Below are 22,105 nucleotides of genomic sequence, written 5' to 3'. Positions count from 1 at the left end.
CAGACAAAGACAGTGTGAATTTGAGAGTGTGTGTTTCGCCTGTGTTGACACTTCATTCACGCCGAATCTACACACACACACACACACACACACACACACACACACACACACACACACACACACACACACACACACACACACACACACACACACACACACACACACACGTACATACACACAGAACAACACAAAAAGCCTCCACATCCTCGTATTGAGCAGACTGGAGCCTCCTAATTGCTTAATTATGAGCAATCACAACAGTTATTATCGAAGAGCTATTATCCAAATAACTGCGACCTCTTTCTCCTTCTTTATTTAACTGTGTTTATTTACATTTACTCCTTTTCAACGTTCATACATATTAATATTCTGTAAAATAAAAAAAATCTATAAAAATGAAAAACCATGGGAATAAAACACATAGTTAAGAGGCATACTGACATACTTTTCCTCCCTCCCTCCTCCTTCTTCTCCTCTGTTCTGTCCTATAAAATGACCTTGAAGGTCGCACCGGTGCGCTATCCACTTACAGGCTGTGTGACAAAGTGTCTTACCTGCAGAAACACACACATGCACCTGAGCCAGAGCACTTGAAAACAACACACACACACATTCACACACATGCATGCACTGCTGAGAGTGGCTTTCCTGGCAGAGATCTGCTGAATTGATCGGTGTTCAGACATTGCAGAGGTCAGATGTAATGAATCAATCACACATGCATCAGCATCTAGAATAGCAGCTACAGCAGCAGCTACAGCAGACAGCGTAGAGTTACAAGGCCACAGGCGCTGCTGCCCTGCTTTGATGCAGTGTCAACCTCCACATTCACATGACTGGGGGGGGGGATTGACAAGATTTAGCAAAATGGACTGGAATATCCATAAATGTGGGAAGTCTCTGATACCAGGATCAATATTGGCAGCAGGCAATCCCAGTAAAACCACACTTCCCAAATATGTAATATGCACAAGCTCTCAATAGAATCCAGTTGAGTACATGTGTTTGGGCCGTGCAACCAAAATGCTAAAGCGACTAAACTCTGGCAGAGTTGCAAAACTCGACATAACAATTGAGTCTGTAAATAAAAGAACCACTTCACTCTAACAAAGACAGGAAAACTGAGCCAACCGCAGCCTCAAGGACGACTTGATCATTGGATACCAATCAATCAGGACACGAGACAGCTGAATGTGAAAGACGTGCCCTCAGAGGGCTCACCTTTATTTGATCCACGTTTTCCTTGTCATTCTTCACCTCACTCTGCTCTAAGGAGCCTAAAGGTGATGGTGAGGACATGAGAGATGGAGCAGAAGAAGCTTGGGCAAGGAAAAGTATCACTAACATGTGCTTACATTCAAGTAGACAGGAGATAGTGAAGAAGTGAGGTCTTTCATAAGTGCAGCTGCAAGAAATTCTCCTTCATGAAGAGAGGAAACTAAACTGAAGCATCCTACAGAAATGAACCACAGCCATGTGGTTAAGAGTGAAAGTGATCACAGGATGTTTTTATTTCAACTTCACATCCCTCCTGGACTTTCATACCACTGTCATTAAAAACATTTTGATGCGAAAGAGGATTACTGCACTCATAATCTGACAAGATACTGCACAAAAATAGAGCAACTGAAACAGAGGGAGTGAAATAAATGAAGTCTAAATAAATAAATAAATAGTATTACAAAATGAATATCAATACAGATTCATTTTAACTCCTGACCTCTCAGGACAGTGGATCATAGCTGGAGTCGGGTCCTCAGCCTACACAATCCATACCTGATCATCAGCCTTACCACAGAGACCTGACCCGCACCATCCATCACACCAACCTGCTCTTCCCTGTCTGACCTCACTCTCTCCCTCTACTCCACTGCTCCACTTACACACATGTCTGCACGGGTCAACTTCCACATTGCACTGTTTTTTTTCCTCCCGCAGAGAGCAGCTGAGAGATTTCAAACATTCCCTCACAAAGTGCTGCTGCGCCGCATCGACCTGCGAAAACAACGCGCAGCCGGATCCCAGTGAAAAACGCTGAGCTGAACCGAGTCAGAGGCAAAAAACCCAGATTATACAGGCGACGGTTTTATATGAAACCCGATGCATCGTTACAAAAGATTTAAAAAATAAAATATAAACAAAAAATAAAAACACCCGCACTGTGTTTTCACCTGCTCGACTCACCTGCAGCTTTCTCTGGTGTGGATTCATTGGAGAATGTCGGTCAGATGCAGGAGTTGCAAAACAAAACACAAGCGTGTCTTTGCACTTCCTCCCCTCTCTCTCTCTCTGTTTCTCTTTCTCTGAGTGGCAGAAACAGCGCAAGGAGAGAGAGAGAGAGATGCTGCGGACAGGAGGAGGAGGTGGTGGAGGAGGAGGAGGAGGAGGAGCGGTGCTGATGCTGCAGCCGACACCTCTCAGGGCATCCTCCTTCTCATGCTCATGCTGAGGCGCCAGATCCTTTTCCTCTTTCAACACGTTTGCGCTCTCTGCTGGATCATGAGAGAAGTATGGATGATGAAAAATCTGTCCACGCAATACAATGACTGGATTACACCATGCATTTACATTTGTTTTTACAATGTTTTATTAATGTACACGGTCCCTTTTCCAAATTTAAATAATAATAATAAAATAATAAAATAAAGAGCTACTAGACGGATTTTTGAAAAGGCTGATTTTATTTACAGGAGTTATTTACTTACAGACTTTAACAAAAAGGAACAGAAAAGGGGAACAAGCTGAAACAACACAGGGAATTTTAATGTATAGGATTCATGTGGATTATTTAGACCTGCACACTGACACTGGTGCTGAAGCTCCTATTTTTTTTTTTTTTTTTGAAGGACTGGACAGAAGTTCTTGTTGATGATTCTTGTTTCATGATAATCCACCAACAACTGCTGTCAGCTCAGTCTCCCTGGGTCCTGGCACAAGGCAACAGCAGATGGCACCAGAGTAAAGGTGTAATAAAGCCCATAGTCTTGAGTCCTCTGTCTTTTTGTCAGACAGTCATATACCATGTCCAAAGAGAGACCTGGTAGCCATTTTGTTCTGGCCCATTAATAAACTGCGGGTGTGCATCTGAAAATAAACAACATCATGGTGCATCTTGACAACCCGACAACAAACTAATAAACATAACTCAAGCTTTTCTGCAGGTTTCTGGTGCATCTTCCTAAGCAGATAGTTCATTCAGCCATCAACAGTGAGTATGAATACACTGAAAACCCAACAAAGCCGAGGAAGACTGTGAGGTTGAAGCGAAAGCTCAGTGAGGTGAAAACACAGAGGGGGGAAAAAAAAACCTGAACCACAGCGACGAATAACAAGTGACAAAATATGTTTTGTGCTTTTTCAACACAGTGTACACAAATCCAAACACACTGGAAGCCGAAATGACTGATCCAAAGAGCGCAACAAAAAGAAAAAGTTTGAGAAAGTGATGTAACCACAGCAAAAGGACATAAACATGAAGCAGCTGGTCATCAACACGGGTGGATCTGAAACATCAAAAGCCTAAAAAAGTGACATGTTGTGAAAGGAGAAAGCGAAGGTCAGGAGAGTTTTAAAGCAGCATCAAAGGAGAGAGAAACAAGCTCCTTCTTTCATCCATGTATAAAAGTCTGTGTGTGTGTACATCATATTTTCGTCAGAGATAAACACAGAGGTTTGGCAACGACATGTAGGAACCAGAGGATACACATGAATACCTTTGCATCGACTCAACAGAAAATCAAATGTACCATAAATGATATGCACAAAAAAACAAGTAAATACGACTGTAGATATTCACAGCTCCCAATGCAACTGAGCTAAAACATTAATCAGTCGAGTATAAGTGAGAATTGTTTTGTCGTAACAAGTGGGACTGTTAAAAGTTTGATGTCTCTGAAACAGACACAACAAGTATGTAAAATGGGATTTCTCATGTGCTTTGACTGTTTGTTTTTTGTAAAGAAAGAATTCCCAGGGAAATACTGATGAAATTCAACAACGTCTTATTGTGTGAAGTCCACAACCAAAACCTCAGGAGTGGTTAGTTGTAATGTGATCATGTCACAGATCATTATTACACTTGTACTGTGAAATGCTGCATTACAGGTGACCCACTACGACCCCAGAGCACAGCCAGGCCGATACAGTCCATGTTTGTATAGTTGTGTAACGGCACTGTGGCGTTTACGTCAGCCACAGGGCAACAGAAAAGTGACTGAGCGATTTTGCCAATCCTGACAATTCTCATTTTCACTTGCACTGACACAATGTTGAGCACAAACAGAGCAACGAAGCCAGAGAACCTAGAGACAGACGCTTCTATGCACACTCAAAAGTCACGAGGCTTTTGAAATAACAAAACACCTTTTCTCCAATTTACAAATAATTTACTGCAAGAAATATACACGGCATTTTATATACACCATTACACTGATTACACATGTACTTTGTTGTAAGGGACTCCCAAAACCACAGTGAATGCACATCAGGGTTAAAACTAATGAAAAAGATGTGATTGTAATGAGAGGGTAGATAATAATCAGTGAATATATCTACATATAAAAGATGAATTAAACTTTTATTAAACTCTAAAGTATGGGGGTGCACTACAGCACAGGAGTTACTAAAGCATTTTGTGGAAGTCAGTGACTTTACCAGACCTCTCTGCATGAGGTAATGTAGAAATCAGTGAGGTATTCTTTTAGGCTCATGAAAAGAGAAAAGATACCTACAAGCATGAGATGTTTTAATAATAACAAACGAAAAAAAAATGTTGGAAATAAATGTACAAGTGTGGTGAAATTCAAACTGATTGTATCTTTATCTTTACAGGATCTTATTTAATCGTAAATATTACGCTGTAACAGATTACACTGGAGATGAACACGTTTTAGGAAGCGTGTATTAAAAATATATTACGGCATTAAACTTGAATGAATACAATAATCCAAATTGAAGTGAAAAAAAAAAAAAGTCGGCCTGTTGTGTGTTTTTTTTTTTTTTAGAGAAACTAAATGTAACAAGCTACAGATGCAAAAGTCCACAGCAGCCAGCACTGTGAAAATCCACTATCATCTAATGTTACATGACATTAAATGGCACTCGGCAACTGCCAGTGCCATCGCCTGATGTTCAACATGTGTCAGGATTCAAGAAACCAGATTCCAATATTTTTTGGTTTACCCAAATAAGAGAAAAATATTTTAACAACTGTTGTAATTCCTGTGAAGAGTATGTAAAATCATAGCCACAAGACCTGCCAATATAAAATGTTCATATTAGGCTTCAGACATTTCCTCTGGATCTGATTCGCAGTGTTCAGCAGGATAATATGTCCCTTAGACAAGACTTCCTGCATCATAATGTGCAGCCAGATCCATGACATCTGATTGGTCACGACTATTTCTGGCTGAGACATATCTTTTCCTTCTGTGAGTAAAAGCCTGAGACCTCAGACGACGTCAACGCAATCCTTTAAACTTTACATGGGTCGGGTAAGTTACAGCTTCCTGCTGGCCCACCGGCCTGCCCTGCCTCTCCTGCTGGAGCACAAATGTAACTACATCAGCGACAAGCCGAGTCGCTGCTGCAGTGTGTGTGTTGTGCAAGCACCAACTTGTCAGTGAGAGCTGCATTTCAACATCAGTTACATAAGAGTTTATCAAGTTTCAGACAACGCAGCTATTGGTAATACTGTTTTCTCATTGGCACAATCATGTTGATATATACAGTAGTTTTTATGGTTTAACAAAAAAAAAAAAAAAAAAGACAACAAATGTTTTACTGTAGAGCTTCCTGGCACCAGACGAGAGCTGCTACCATATGTGCGCACAGTACTACTGTCAGCAATGTAACCCAGACACTCCAAAGACGTAACTATGACCCAACGTGAAGAGAGACAAATATTATGGTTTCGAGGTATTTCTGAACCTCCCTAAAACACGGCCATGTTTCATGTCTCCAACATGAACCCCCCCTCCTCCAGACAGCCAAGCGATAAGGAGCAGCTGATCCTCAGGGTCAAACACAAGGGGAAACAAGCTTATATCATAATACTCAAATAATAGAACATGTCAAATGTGACTGTGGAAGTTCTGTTTTTGCACGAGTATTATCACCAGTTATCGGCGGTGCTGAACCCAGCAGTGGACGGGGAACGTCACAGGTCTGTGTATTCTATGTCAAAGTTTTTTTGTCGTTACTGTCCGGAAAGACCAGTGAGGGGCCGGGAGCTGTCCTGTCAGAAATACTCTTCCACAGACTGGCGTCAAGGCCGGTTGAAATGTACGCAGCGCCTTCTATTGCTTCCTACAAATCCAAGCCATCGTCGTCTTCCATGGCACTGATCCCGTTGTGGAGGAAGGCCTCCTTCTCCGGCTGCCTGGCCGCCGAGTCGTGGTTGAGCTTGAAGCCGATCATCTCCGTGTCTGGAGATGAGCGGGCCGTGGAGGCCTCGTTGCTGTGATGAATACCGTAGCAGAAGTAGATCACGAAACCTGGAGAAGCAGCACATGAAATATCAGTCATGTGCGATGTCGGAACTGAAAAACGGAATCATTTTTTCAGGCTGTTGTTGATCCGACTGGAGCCAGCAAACGTAAAATAAACTCTTGTTAGCACAGACCGTTTTCAACATCTCAGGAGAGATGAACATTTTCCTTTCGATGTAAATTCCAGCAAAGTCCAACATCTCAGATTTGAATCAGTTTTTAAAGCAGAAAAAAACTATTGGCAGCATTTTAAAGTATAAAAAATGAACAATATCATCCATGTCACATCTTGGAAGTCAATATATAAAACATCTGCAATAAGCCTCACTGTGAAGATGTGCCTATTTCAAACTATAAAATTACAGCTGTGTGCAATTAGTCTGAAAACATCTACAGTGAATGATAAAAACAACTGAGACTCAAGTAGGAGGTGACTGTTGGGGTGAGTCAAGTTTCTACAAATAGCATGTCAGAGTGTAACTACCTATCGCCATCCAGACTGAAAATCGTATCCAGGTGCCTCTGTCCAGCTGCATCATCAGGTAGACATTGACGAACATGCTGATCACAGGAATGAATGGCAGCATTGGAACCTGAAGAGGCAAAGAAACGAAACTTAAGACACCAGATATAAACACCAGAGACAGTGACGAAGAACAAAACGGACCCAAAAAAATCCACACAATCCTTTACAGAGTGAGTCTCTGGCATCGAACCTTGAAAGAGAGTTTCGTCTTGCTTTCAGGCTGTCTCCAGATGATGAAGGTGAGGAGGAGACAGGCCATGAAGATGACAGTGAGGAGTATGATGTTCCACGTAGCGAAGCCTCCCTGCACTGCCATGATACTAAACACCAGGATCAACGTTCCTGCAGGGGGACATTCATCTTTATCATCATTTCATACAGGTGCCATGAAAAGGTATGTAAGTCTTTTTTTTTTTTTTTTGCATTTCATCACTGCATGAAGTCTGGGTCAGGTACCCATGAGCGAGGCGCAGATGTTGACGGTGTAGCCTGACAATGAGGACGGCTCGGGGATGTCTGGGAAAAGCAGGGTCTTGAAGCTGAACCTCTCCTCCACTCCGGGCAGGATGCCCATACTGGGGACGCTGATGCCGTCACTCAGCTCCGCTTCCTCCTGACTACTGGCCATCTGATATATTGAACAGGTCTGCTCCGGCTGGTACCTGACACACACACACAATATATATATTTATCTATCATTGCACTTCCGCCACCACTAATAATAACAAAATAACGATAGAGACAGAATGATATATTTATCGAAAATGGGCCCATTAGCAAGTGTGGGTAGCGGAGATTCATCCACATTAACGTGAGACTTTTTTATAACCGAATAGAAACTCCTCGTTGTCCCTTTAACTTCAAGTTTAAGTCAGTCGTAACATGTCTAGTGATGGTACAATATTTAACTGAGCTTCAAAGACAGACATAAACATACTGTATATGGCAGCAGGAATGAAGCTGGACCAATGTCAACATGAAAATGACTCTCCCAGTGTCTCATATACTTAATGTATCGTCACTCACCTGAGCACCAAGACGCACGCAGCCACTAATGTGTAGGCCAGCAGCGTCCCTATGGACATCAGGTCCACCAGGTCCTTCAGGTCAAACAGAAATGCCATAATAGCTTCAAACAAGAGGAAGAGAAGAGAGGAAGATGAAAATATGTGTTTGACTTTTACAAGCTTTGATTCAAATTGATTGATTAACAGAAAGAAATGTTCATCTTTTCATTTGTGTCCTTAATCAGCAGCCACGATTCCTCATTTACGCTTGATTTTTTAAATTCAAATTCAACTTTTACACCATCTTATATCTCCTATCCTCTAGTTTCTCGCTCTTTCTCAGCTTTCCTCATCCCTCCCTGCTCCACAATCCTTATCCCTCTTACCGGACATCACCCCGGCGGCCATAGTGGACGTTATTGGGGATTTCCTCTCACTGACGTGGGCCAGGAAGGAGAAGAGCAGGCCGTCCCGAGCCATGGCAAAGATGATACGGGGTAGGGGGAACATGGAGCCCAACAGACTGGGGTGGGGCGGGGAGGAAAACATCAGATTGGGATAGCAGTCGTAGGTGTAGGGTGGAGGAGCGAGAGGAAAGGAAGGATTGAAAGAGGTCAGTGAGGGAGAAAGGGGGGAAGAATTAGAGGACGGAGATGCGTATGGCTGGTGAGATAGCCAGGGGTTATGGGATTTGGGAAGGGAGAGCGTGGAATGGGATATCAGGCTGGCTGCACTGTAGAGCAGCAGGGACATGATGTTGGTCCAAGGACATTCTCGTGCCAGCATGCAAAACTTCTCTCCCTTAAATAGCAAAGATGGTGCTCCATGCTGTTACTCTCCAGTCCAGTGCAAAATCTTTGGTTACTTCACCATGCAGTATAGTTTGGTGAGATATTCTTCCTCATATCAATATGATGCAAAATGAAAATATTTTGCATCATATTGGGTGCAAAATATCACGTCTCCTAAGGTTCATTAGAAATAATATATATATAGTCACTGACCCATGCTGAATGAATGACAAAGTAGAGATACAATAACCTGGACTAGCTCAGCTGACTAAAAACAGACCTGCAGTTAGTGGTGACCTTTTCATGCTCGAGTGCTGATTTCTGGCAGGTTTCTTCAATACGCTCGTCGTAGGAGTGTATCGCAGCCTTGCAGCATGAAAAGAAAGCCTTAGCGCAACGTGGGTGCTGTTTGAAAACATGCGTGTTAGTGTCTCACCTGCGCCTATGCCAGAGGTGAGGGTTGCAGTTAGCGGGGTTTTGGTGCGGGGGCTGATCCCGGCCATGAACTTGAAAAGCAGCCCATCCTCAGCCATGGCCCAGATCACGCGGGGCATAGGGAACATAGCACCCAGCAGGCTACCGTGGGGAGGGGGGGAAGACCAGCATATATAGTATCCACACTTACACCCACGAGAATGCGGTGAAACATACATGAACAAAGACACCAGCTCACATATACAAACACAACATAATAAATACTGTTAATGACAAATGATGTATGAATAATAGTGACATGCAGGAACATAATTAATATCAAGGCAAAATCTGATCACAGCCTCTGACATACCATGCACATATTTTTACATTAAGAATGTATATAATCCATGATCATGAAACTATTAAAATTACATTAAAACCACCATTATAAAGTACTAAAAATCTGACTTGTAGCCTTTGGTGACATGTTACATAATCACATATAGACCATGATGGTACAATATACTCTGGGCAGTGCTCTTTATTTTTAGTTAAGGGATCAAATGCCATCTGAGGTTAAATATACTCTCAAGTAGCACGCACACACACACTGAGATGTCTAAGTGTGTATGTGTGTGTGTGTGCGTGTTTTTCTAGGAGACAGAGAACTAGAGTGCATGAGCATGCATTCGAAAGCTAATGCATGCAAGCTAGTGCAGGAGTGCGTGAGTGCTTACCTCGTGGACAGAGCACAAAGGGAGCCAACAGCAACAGCGTATTTCGCTCCTCCCCAGCCGACATATTTAAAGGCTACAGGCAGAGGGCTGTTGCTGTCCAGCATGTAGTACGGCATCATGAGGGTGAGGGCAGCGGAAACACCAAAGTACGCTACGAAGCAGATGAGCAGCGAAGACACGATGCCGATGGGGATGGCTCTCTGGGGGTTCTTCACCTCTTCACCTGAAAAGAGACACAGTTAAAGGAGCAAAGGCTTCTAAACTTGTTTTTTTTTTTTTTTAGCTTACAGTGGATTTGGGAAGAAAAAAGGTCCTGTCTGTTGAAACTGCAGCAACATCATTGGTTTAATCTCTCTATTACATGTGTGTAATGACAGTTAGTCCTGAGATCAATACCACCATCACAAACAGTTTCTAGCATCACAGGTTAGCAAATCTAATTTGGTTATACTGATAATAACATTTCTTTAATGAATAGTTTGAATGGGTTAGGTCATTTATTTTGGACGAGGCTGATTTACAACTGCACAAAGGCTGCTATATCAGCCTATTGTCCCTCCATTGGCTGCTATGCAACTGGTAACTGACTATCATCACATTGACGCAGGGACTGAGCAGGATTGTACCCAGCATTCACTGCTCTGTTGCTGCCCTGGCAGACGTCCAGCAGACGTGGAAACCTGAGCAAACAGATGTATTTAAGAAACATTCCGCACGGTATTTTGCAACAAATCGAACAAGGAGCTTATTTTTCCCGCGCACCCACAAGACTGAAACACCCGACTATTCGGCTGCAAGCGATTACGCAACAGGCAGAACATTCAGGTCTTGTTCTGCAGTGAAATCACACAGCGATGATGGAGTGTGTTTAACCCCGTCTGGATCCTCTCCTTCACCGCTGTTCATGACGGGTGACTGCTACTGATTGGCCCGGCTGGTTGGAAGATTCAGGGGTCACAAGCGCAACAGTGGTCACAGTTGTGTGTGTGTGTGTGTGTGTGTGTGTCGGGGGGGGGGGGGGTATTATACAAGGAAGGGGATAATGGCTTCATGACAGCTTGACTGTAGGTAGCCAGAACACACACAAACGTGTGTGTGTGTGTGTGTGTGTCAGCAACATGCTCACACAGGCAATCGTTCAGGGATTCAGCCAATCAAAATTCAGGAAAAAGAGGGGTGGGAGACGCTGAGGCCAGGGAGGCTGGAAGTAATTTGTAAACGCTCTCTCTTTTACAACCTAGAGTTCCTGAAGCAACCGCAGCACCTGCATGAAGACACATTACTATTTACAGGTGTAGATCTGAATTTAAAAAAAAAACTCCCATCATATTTTGATTCACTCCCCACTCACCCACGTCACAGTACTTGGCATTCTGCCGAGAGCAAAAGTGGGCCAAACGTACAAAAACTACATCTTTTCTCTCTGCTCTGGCCCTTCTTATGTAATACTCCTGGCTGTTTAGACAAGCATAGGATTGAAATGGTCCCAACGCCAGATCCAGTTACACACCAACCCCCCCTGGAACTGGAACGTACCCGTGAGGCAGTGGAAAGGATTTGAGAAGTGGAACAAGAGGAGAACGGGGCCAGCAGAGTGAGCGCTTTCTGGTTTAATCTGGCACTAACCTGTGGTGGCGATGCAGTCAAATCCGACAAATGCGTAGAAGCAGGTAGCAGCTCCTGACAGGACGCCTGTGAATCCAAATGGCATGAAGCCGCCCGCTCCTAAACTTTCTCTGGATGGCAGGGTCACTGTCACACTGCACAGCAGAAGGAAAAAGTAAATAAAACCAACAGAAGACAACCATTATTGGAAAAAAATGTTGATTTAAAGTCAGTTCACCAAAATCCTAAAAAAACACACAGGAAACCAAAACACTGAAAAATAGCATAGTAGGTTTCCAACATGTTATAAAGTGTATACATCTACATTCTTACTTGTTGCTGGAGTTACTGGTATGATTGGCATTCAGGATCTCTTCAGGGTCCAGCTGCCAGTTCTTCAAAGTACCCTTGACCAGCCCAGAGACTACCATGAACAACAAGACCAGGACGTTGATGCATGTAAAAACTTTGTTCACCATCGCCGACTCTTTGACCCCAAATGCCAGCAGACCTTTTAAAAAAAAAAACACACACACAGAAGGGATGAAAAACTGTGAAAAAAGACAATACTTGGGGGTAGAGACACAGTGACACAGGACCCCCAGTGAATATATTCAACTTGTCACACAGGTTCTGCAACTAAGTATTTACAGTGATTATCCCCCCCTGCAGCAATGTTAACTGCTCCAAGTGTTGAAAGCTTCAGGGTGAGACAATGCTTACAAGCAAAGTTAAATTTGCTTTTGTGAAGCAAACGAGACAAAACAACACAAGAGCCAGAGACAAGAGAGTTTTTCTACCTGTGAGGGTGATTATGATGAGAACAGCAAACATGTCAGGATACTCCGCCAACACACCCGGCGCATCCATAGCCATGTACTTCCTGCAGAAGTGCTCTATGTGCTTCCCTACCAATTCATCAAAGGTGGCGCTCCATGCACGAGCCACACTGGAGGTACCTGAGACGGAGAGAGAGAGAGAGAGAGAGCAGGGGAGAGGCATCGTTTAGTGTCTGTTCCCTGCTTTGAGCTACTGTACAGTGCTTCAAGTTCTTCAAGTAAGCAATAAATCTAAGACAAGAAATTGCCTGTGACTAGAAAACAACAAAAAAGGAGGCAACAAAGTAGAAATGCTGTAGTATTTACCGATAATATAGGAGAGGATGAGGTTCCATCCAGTGATGAAGGCCCAGAGCTCGCCCACAGTCACATAGGAGTAAAGATAAGCTGATCCTGTTTTAGGAACACGGGCTCCAAACTCAGCATAGCACAAACCAGCCAGCACGGAGGCTAGCGCTGCTATCAGGAAGGACAGCACGATAGCAGGGCCTGGAGGGGAGGCAGAGGGATTTAAACGATTAGAAGATTTGTCTCAAGAAGATTTGATTGATCATGTTTCATATACACGTCGTAAACCTACCGGAGTTCTCTCTTGCAACAGCGCCAGCTAGCACGTAGACGCCAGCGCCCAGGGTGCTGCCCACGCCCAGGGCCACCAGGTCAAAAGTGTTGAGACATCGAGACAGACGGGAGTCCTCTGTGTTACAGTCCACCACCTTCACCCTCAGCAGCTGCTTCCCAAAACCCAGAAGCTTGTCCAGCGCCATGGATCAAGAGTGTGGCCACAAGGGAGGAAGGGAAGGAGGGAGAGAGGAAGGGGAGGGGGAGGGACGGTCGATCCGAGTTTCAGAGGTCACAAGGGAGAGGGCGAGGGGTCACATACACTCTAGAGGAGGGGGGCAAAGGACAGAACAGATGAAGGAGAGTCATTAAACAAAGTAAGGTTCACAGACTTGTAGCTCAGTTTCACTGAAACACGGCATTTCCTGTTTGTTAAATTAAACCTGTGTGATCGGCCGGTTCACATCATGTGTTTCTGTGAAAGCTCCAAGTATAAACACCGGTGGCACAGTGGTCAAGTGGTACAGTTCGGGTAAAGGGGTTCACTTGTGCTCGACAAACTTGATTTAAGTAGAACACTTTCTTGGTGTGTTACATAACCCAACCCAAATCCACAATGTGTGACTGCTAGCCAAAAAACTGGGGGCCTATAGGGATAATCCATCTTATTGCTGGATACGTTGCTGACATACTGTTGCGTAACACAACACAACTCACAGGAGAGGAGGCAAAACCCCCTGAACCGACTGTTCAACAAAGAAGAAACGTTAGTCATGAAACACTGTTCTTGAATCATCACACATGACGACTCCTACACAAAGCAAAAGGAACAAAAACCTACCAAAACTCCTACTGGCTTTTGTTTGTTAAACAGAACAAACAAGGATGCAGCACTATTTACTGTGCTCACAGTAAACAGAATTTAACAAAAAAAGGCAAATACTTGGAGAAAGAAAGTAGACAAAAGGAGCATCTTAACTGTGACAAACACTTGTGTACTCAAATATTTTTCTGCAGTCATTAAAATGAGGATGGGGGGGGAGTCGTTTAGCTCTGTGGGTAGAGCAGGCTTTCTTCATGCAGAGACTACATGTAGTCCTTGCCGCAGCGGCCCACGGTTCGATTCCACCAACGGCCCTTTGCTGCGTGTCATTCCCCTATTCTCTGTCCCTCCATTTCCTCTCTCTCTACAGCTGTCCAATCAATCAAAGGCATAAAAGCCCCCCCCCAAAAAAGAAAGGGGAAAAGGTGAGGATTGGATTAAAATCTTGAAACTGAAAAATTACATTTTTAACAATGTATGCTCAGAATTAAAGCAACAGATGCAGAGACTTCTTGATTTTTGCCACAAAAAAGTACTTGCACTATGAATTAGATCCTTTCTGCGCCCCTCTTTTAGACCCCTCACCTCACACAGGCTTTCTGTTGAAATATTTATGTCTCAAACCAAAGCTGAACTAAACCCCCGATGGTGTTGGGTTGTTTTCTCAAACATTAGAAAGTTTCTTTGGTGCCATACAAGACACAATAAAGCTTTTTGCATAGGCCAAGTCCTTTTCATAACGCATAAAAACTGGATTTCATGTGTCACTCAACCTTTATATCAAAGACTCCCAGCTGTTACTGTTTGACTTAGCTACACACATAAACAAGCTCATATTAAAATGTGATGGTCTGTCATCATATGAAAACATTAAGAAATGTGAAGGGATGGGCTGCCAACCCAGACTGTCGACTCCCTGGACGCGAAACGCAGCTGTAAGACTTCTTTCCAAAGTGGGTTCTCTGGGTCAGTAGTCTGTCCAACATCTTATGCACATTCCTCAGTGCTGAGCTCACACACTGAGGGGTAATACTTGATATTTGGAAGGAGAAAAAAAAATATGAGGGGCAGATTGGGGGAATGGAAAGCAGGGGGTTGGGGGGTGTAAACATTGTAAGTTACGTTGTGGCGGTCTGGCAGAAGTCGTGTGGTATGTCCTAGGGAAGAAAGACTAGGAATTGAATGAGTGACATGCAGCAACATAACGCAGCCACATTTCTAGATAATGGCTTCTCTCCAGAGCTCATTGACACGAGGACACAAACCTGGAAAGGTCGTGCGGAGAGGGCAACAGTCATGTCACACCTGATGGAAACTTCCACATGAGGAGAAGCCAAGGTGACAACCTTATTTTTATTTCCAGAAAACATTCAGGCTCAAATATCATACAAGTTTCCAGCCTGTTCTATTACATTTATCTCTGATTGACTTTTCCATGTTGAGGAATAACCAATTAATATTATCATTAATGCAAAAAAAAACAAAAAAACAAAAACGTTTAATTTGCAGAGGGCTATGTTTGCCAAGAAGTCATCACACACAGTGACTTAGAACACTGTTGAGTCAATTAATTGAATAGTCATTTTTGGTATTTAAATGAGCATTTTAGTAATTTTTTGGCTGGAGCCCAACAGTAAACTGTCTGACTCAGTGCTGACACCTTTACCACGACTTCTGCTGCTCAGTGGGGTGCTGCTGAGCCACAGTCTACCAAACCACTCTGGTTTCCTCGCTGCTCAGGAACTACATGAAAACATTTACCGCCATGATGGTAAATTAACTACTTTCATTATGTGTATCATTATTACTGGAGGAGGCAGAGGAATAACTGCACATGATGCACCAAGGACAGAGGACTCACCCACAAGGGAGTTCATCATAAACACCTGCCTCTAATAAAAGTCTGAGATGTTCAGGAGTTGGAGTGAATAAAATGACTAATCACTAATGAAGCAAACTGAAATTGTAGTATTAGTGTGTAAAAGGATAAAAATATGATTATAAATTATACCCCTGGGTGTGTACATATATATACATACATAAATATATATGATGCATGTATACATGGTGTATCTTACTGTCATAGGGGACTAATTAAAAAAAAATGATTATGAAGTGCAGACATATGCAAAAACCATTGCCTGAGGAAAAAAATGAATAAGCGCATTTCATCTTTTCACAAAAAAAAAACAAATAAAGACTACAACTCCTCAAACAATCTATGAAACTAAAATAATAAGCAGCTGATTATTACAACAGTTTGGACGCCACATCACTGTAAATAAAAGCTGAAGGTGAGAATGCCATGGCTAATCCTAAAGCGGTTACAGGAGTGAAGACACACATGCACATTGCACACACATAAACACAGGAGAAAAGTCTTCACTGTGAGCCACATGACCCCTCCCTGACCTGGACACACAGGCTATGCAACTGCTGAGTCAAACTCTCCCCTCTTAATACAATTAAACACCTTAAAAGGCAGGAAATCTGACAATCCGATGCTACTGTGTATGAAAGCATGCTGAAAGGTTAACATTGCATGCAATGACAATGCTGCAGGTCAATGTCAAAATGTCAATAACTTCTTCCCACGTGGTGGGCTGAAAAAAAAATAAACGAAGTACTTACTTTGGAGCCACCTACAGATTCAATATGCCTGTTAATCTGAGCGTAAAGTTTAAAAGACTGATGACAGGTACAGGGATTATTTGTTAACTATCCTTCAAGCTGCTGTGAAGAGTGAGAGCATTCGACGGCCACCGTTCTGAAATAGAGTCTGGAGGAATCACATGGCTTGGCTATTCCAAGCAGCACACACACACACACACACATTACGCACACGCACACACAAGCACGGACAAACTCTAGCAGTAGTTGAATAGTTGCAAAAAAAACTTGATGCATATTTTTATGGTAAAAACTCTGGATGAACTCTTATGTCATCACTGCTCCACAGCTGCACAATAACCAGGATTGTGTGAAAGTGACAGCTTTTTGCAACAGAAATAAATCATAGCAAGCTCTGACAAGTGGTGGTAACTGATGGCTGCATCCTCACAAGCCTCTGTTTTAGTGCCACTCACACACACAAGCACACACATGCATGCTTTATTTGAATTTGCATTCATGAACCGATTATTTGCACAAAGAGACCACAGGAATAACTACCGAGAACTGAAGTCACAAAACCTTTTGGCCTTTAGAAAAACACGTTCTCCTTCTATCTGAGTGTATGCACGGTGAGACACGTACGGGACCGTGACGGTTTAAAAGAGACTTGGCCGGGTACAGTATAGTTGAGATGTGGAGAAAGAGGAGGCAGTGACCATCAATGGGAGGGAGTGGGTGAACAGGAAAAGGGGGTGTGGGCCTTCAGCACCAATGAACGTGGACCATAAATATATGACACTGCCTGACATTTCAACGAGGAGTCCTTCTCAGCACTACAACACAATAACCACATTTATAGGCCAGTAATTTGCTTAAAGTGCATCACCTACTAAGTAGAACAAACAGTAGCAGGTAACCAATACAGCATTTAAACAAACTTAAACAAGCAAACACCCTTTCCTGTGGCCTCTAGTATCTTTCCCTTGAACATTTGTTCTTAACATACCTGATGGCAACCAAAGATGTGCTGTTTTCTGTATGTTATGTGATCTTGTCAGGTGTTCTTTTTTCTATGTCTTTTTGAAAATCAATAAACATATAAAAAAAATTAAAAAATAAACCTGATGGCAAAGCCACACTAGAGAAGAAGACAGAGGGTTTTTTTTTTTACTACACGGACACAACAACGTGATCTCACACTGCTTTACTAGCAATGCTCCAAGTTGATATAAACCTGCACAATATTTTCAGACGCACGTAAAGCAGCTTTTGTGTCTGCATTGCACAGTGTAATGTTCAGGAAATAAAAATATATAATGCACGCCATTCTATTTTTTTGTGTGTCGGTGGACTCTTTTCTACTATTTTGGAGTCATTCAGTTCAACTGCCCACATGCACACACTCACTGTGGGTGTTTAGCTTATTGAGTTAGCAGGTGTGTTCACCGAGGAGAAAGAACGGCATGCAACAGTGGCGTGTTGACTGCTGCTTGTTGACATTCCCCATCTGTTCCCAACCCACACATCTTTGTCCACACGTGACACCATCCAGCTTCAGCAAGGTGGACCTCACCCCACGGTATAGAAGGATGATCTGATTACTGCTGGATTACTAAAGTCACCTTGAGCTTGTACTAGTACGTGTAGGTTTCAGTAAAGTGTGTCAGTCAGTCAGTTGGTCAGTCAGTCTGTGGGAGGGAGACACGGTCATAAGGTGGCACCACCTCTCATCCAATGACCAAAGGCCTTTCACGTGTTTGGATAAACAACAGAGCTTCTCTTTTATCTTCCTCTGTGACGCAGAACAGAGAAATAATCACATATTTTAGGAAACAGAAGATTTACCCTTTACCTCCATTCAGTTCAAATACAGAGGTGGTTTACTTTGATTTTTTTTTTGGTTAATAGAAAATAGAGACCACCAAGCGTATGGCAGATGCCAAAATTCACTGATATCTCTGCTTCACACTAGACTCTCTTTGCTGATTATTTGTTGATAATTTGGGTGGACTAACGGTCAGCACTTCATCCAGGATATTCAAAACAAACTGTGTTTACAGTTTTTCTCCATAGCTGATAGTTGTAACTGAATATTCACATTTTTCTGGCAATACAATAGAACAAAAACTAATAAAACTGTATATTATAGCGGTTTCTCAGATTAAAGGCTGAATACAAAGTTCACTCTCAGAATTTAAAGCCGTTTCCATTCCACCAACTAATCACTTCAGTAATGGTGAATACGCAATTGCGTGTGTGTGTGTATTACTATTACCCAACATTGTAATAAGTCGCTGATCCAAGTTTTGTACTCACTGTTTCTGTTTACTCCAGCAACAGTCATTTACATTTTGCACTCTGCTTTGATAAGTTAAAGTCAGAAACCACCACTGGCAACTTATTTTAAAACTTTAGTTTGAGCACAAACAAAAGCTGCAGACTCTTCAGGGATAGAAGACAGGTTCACAGGGATGTGACTGAGCCTATAGCGAACAAGGCATTTGGCCTGGAATATGAAGCCCAAGAATGCAGAAGCAGTCCCCAGAACCTCAGTGAACCTGGAAAGCTACCATACGCACAGCCCTCCTCCTCCGTATAGGCTACATACAACACTGCACTCAGCAACTCGCCACTGACCCACTTTCAGACCAGCTAAAGTTAGACCAACTAGTCTGAACTGTTGCCATGAGGATCTAAAAGGTCATCTCTTTTCACTGAGTCACTCATGACTGACCGTCTAATTTGTACAGATAACGCTCTTTAATTAGTTAGCATTTTTAAAATCTCTTAATCGTGAAATATTTTTTAACAAAATGTATATGTACATTGTATGTGAGTCATTTCCAGCTGTTTTTAAATGCCAAATTCTGAGAGAGTCGCTGACAGGTTGAGTCAGACCTCCATCCAACCGTGCATCACTGTTACTGGATCAGTGTATTGGTTTTTATAATGTTCTGCTCTGCTGCTATTGACTTTTTTTCTGTCTTTTTTTTAAATTCCTGCAGTCACAGCATGAAGGTTCTGGGTTCAATCCCCCACCCTGGAGCCTTTCTATGAGGAGTTTCTCCCCATGCCTGTGTGGGCTCTCTCCAGGTTCTCCAGCTTCCTCCCACAGTTGAGTGTGTGAGCACTGTTTGTCTCTGTGATAGACCGTCAACCTGACCCGTCTCCTGCTAATGGATGGATGGGTGGACACTCTTATAGGTTTACATATCAGATCATTGATCGTGCAGTGAGTGGGACTCTTCTCTTTTTACTTGTTTGGTGATTTCAAGCCTGTCAGTATCTTGCTGCTCTCACTCCAGATCACACTGCCCCATCAAAAACCATGTTGTTAAATCATGAACTAACTGTGATAAACCTAAAAAAATTTTAAGCTGACATCAATTTCACTGTCCACACCCAGGCCTGATCACTGCCAGACCTGTTGAATAAAGAAACCACTTCAATAGAACCTGTTTGAGTGAAGTGAAGGAAGCTGAGAGACTCCAGTGAACCACAGTAAGAGCCTCTATGAAAATGCAGAAAGCTTGGAACAGTGGTGAAACCTTCCCAAAATGGCCACCCTACCAAAATACTCCAAAAGTGCAGCAGCAACTCATCCAGGAGGTCACAAAAAACCTCAGAACAACTTTTAAAGACCTGCAGGCCTCACTTGGCTCAGTTAAGGTCATTGTTAATGATTGGGTCTTTGAAGAGGAGGAGAGCGCAAACCGGCGTTGATGAGGTGCTCATAGACAGAGGAAAAAGGATGTGGCACTTTGATGCAGGAGAATTTATTAATAAAGTTGTGTTAAAAAACCAACGTTCCGACCATGATGGTCTTCGTCAGGGTATGAATTGTTAATGTTTAGACATTAAGAAAGAGACAAGGCAAAGACTGCATCCATGGGAGGGTTCAAGGGTGAAAACCACTGCTGAACAAAAGGATCAGAAAGGCTCGTCTTTTTTGGCTTGGCTTTTGCAAACAAAAACAAAAAAAAAACAAACAAAAAACTTCTTGATGATGGTGTGCATCCTGTTACATCTGGTGTAAAAGTAATACAGCATTTCATAAAAAGAGCATCATACCAAAAGTGAATGAAGGTGGTAGGATGATGGTCTGGGGCTGCTCTGCTGCTTCAGGACCTGGACAACTTGCAGTAATTGATGGAACCATGAACTCTGCTCTCTACCAGAAAAAACTGAAGGAGAACATCCGGCCATCAGTTCGTGACCTCAAGGTCAAACGCTTGGATAAAGGCTCTCACTGTTTTTCACTGGAGTCCCAAAGCTTTAGAAATGTCTCTGTAAGACTTTCCTGACTGATAGGTGTCAATGATCTTTTCTTAAATTTCTTAAGATTGCAGCATGATGATTTGGTTCTTGAGATCTTTTAGCCTCTTTCACTTCATGCAAAAACGTTCTAGTGATTTCTTGATTCAATAGGTCTGTGAAAGTGATCAGTGAAATTGATGTCACCTTTTTAAAAAAAATAGGTTTATCACGTTAGTTCATGATTTAACAAGGGGGCAATTACTTTTTCACATAGGGTCACACATTTGTTTGATGATCTTAAACATTTAAGTGTGAAAAATATGCAGCAAAAGTAAGAAATACAGAAGGGGCAAATACTTTTTCATGGCACTGTACATCAGCGTACCTGCTGAGACAGACTTCACTGCTGCTTCTCACACAGGTAAAGTCAGAATGAACACACTGCAGGAATCACCCCTCTCACATTACATGATCGTGATTAGAGAAAATGCAGCCCCTTAAACGTGGTTGTAAGACGTAAGAAAGGGAAATTATGTAATGCTCAGATGTGGCTCTTATGCACCGCTACGCTGCTGGCAAACGACAGCACTGGCTGTAAATCGGTTAAAATGGGGTCTGAGCGAAACGAGCATGTGGTTTACAGCATGGACGCGTTTAGTTACAGTGTGTTTTCAGCCATGCACTCAACTTTACGCACGGAAACGCGTTCCTCAAGCGGCTCTCCAGCTGATGTGTGCAACCCAACAACCATCCAACCAGAGCTACTAACATTGTGAAGTTACTTATCACACACCGCTTCAACATGTGCACGAGCGTGGCTTTGTAAAGATTCTTTTTTCTACTTTCTTTTTTACCTTGTAAAGCTGTGGGAGCGCATGAAGCAGTGATCCAAGACAGCGGGCGTCCCTCTGAGGTTTAGAAGCTGCAAAGTAAAAAAAAACAAAAAACAAAACTGCGTCCACACACACACGCCGTGGTTCGACAAAGTTAAAGAGTTGTTTCTTTGCAGGTGGTAAGAGGAATTTAACATTCCGTGTTTGTTAAGCACAGTGAAATGGAGGAGGGGATACGGACTGAGGCAAACAAGCGGCCCCGCCCGCTCATTACTATTACAGTTGTGCAATAGCCTGAAGCTGCATGTAGTGACTGACCAACTGCCACAAGTGGCTTCTGGCATAAGTCAATAACAACGTAGTCATGATGGCCGTTTCAGATTGACAGCATTTTGATCAGCTGGCAGAAAGAGTTGTTTTGTAGCTGCAGGATTGATACTTCCTCTGTGGTGAAAAACCAGAAGATCAGAGATAGTGATTCTGTTACAGACAATAGAGAAGTAATAGAAAACTGTAACTGAGCCACATTGAAAAAAACAATTGATTTGGGTGTTTAAAAAATATATATCATTAGTAGTTCTGATATAAAATGTAAATCAAAACTTAAC

The 22,105-nt window shown here is 42.7% G+C and overlaps 1 protein-coding gene across 2 annotated transcripts; it reads right to left on the bottom strand.

The window, feature by feature from the left end:
- Nucleotides 1–2,670: 2,670 nt before the first annotated feature.
- slc7a1a (solute carrier family 7 member 1a) lies at nucleotides 2,671–21,721 on the bottom strand. Of its 2 annotated transcripts, XM_083987241.1 has the most exons (14): nucleotides 21,519–21,721; nucleotides 12,991–13,296; nucleotides 12,717–12,899; nucleotides 12,372–12,530; nucleotides 11,905–12,082; nucleotides 11,593–11,726; nucleotides 9,967–10,189; nucleotides 8,408–8,544; nucleotides 8,041–8,143; nucleotides 7,471–7,676; nucleotides 7,205–7,356; nucleotides 6,973–7,081; nucleotides 2,902–6,494; nucleotides 2,671–2,822 (listed from the first exon to the last, which is right to left on the bottom strand). In XM_083987241.1, the coding sequence occupies exons 2-13, from the start codon at nucleotides 13,175–13,177 to the stop codon at nucleotides 6,307–6,309; spliced, it is 1,959 nt and encodes a 652-aa protein (XP_083843367.1). In that variant the 5' UTR covers nucleotides 13,178–13,296; nucleotides 21,519–21,721; the 3' UTR covers nucleotides 2,671–2,822; nucleotides 2,902–6,306. The 2 variants fall into 2 exon arrangements, with proteins under 2 accessions (XP_083843367.1, XP_083843366.1); XM_083987240.1 differs by lacking the exon at nucleotides 8,408–8,544 and adding an exon at nucleotides 9,249–9,388 and having other exon boundaries at nucleotides 2,671–6,494.
- Between the last annotated feature and the right edge of the window lie 384 nt (nucleotides 21,722–22,105).

This window comes from Trachurus trachurus, assembly GCF_905171665.1.
Source record: "Trachurus trachurus genome assembly, chromosome: 14".
NCBI lineage: Eukaryota > Metazoa > Chordata > Actinopteri > Carangiformes > Carangidae > Trachurus > Trachurus trachurus.
The sequence above is the reverse complement of the archived record's forward strand: the minus strand, read 5'-3'. Positions and strand labels throughout refer to the sequence as shown.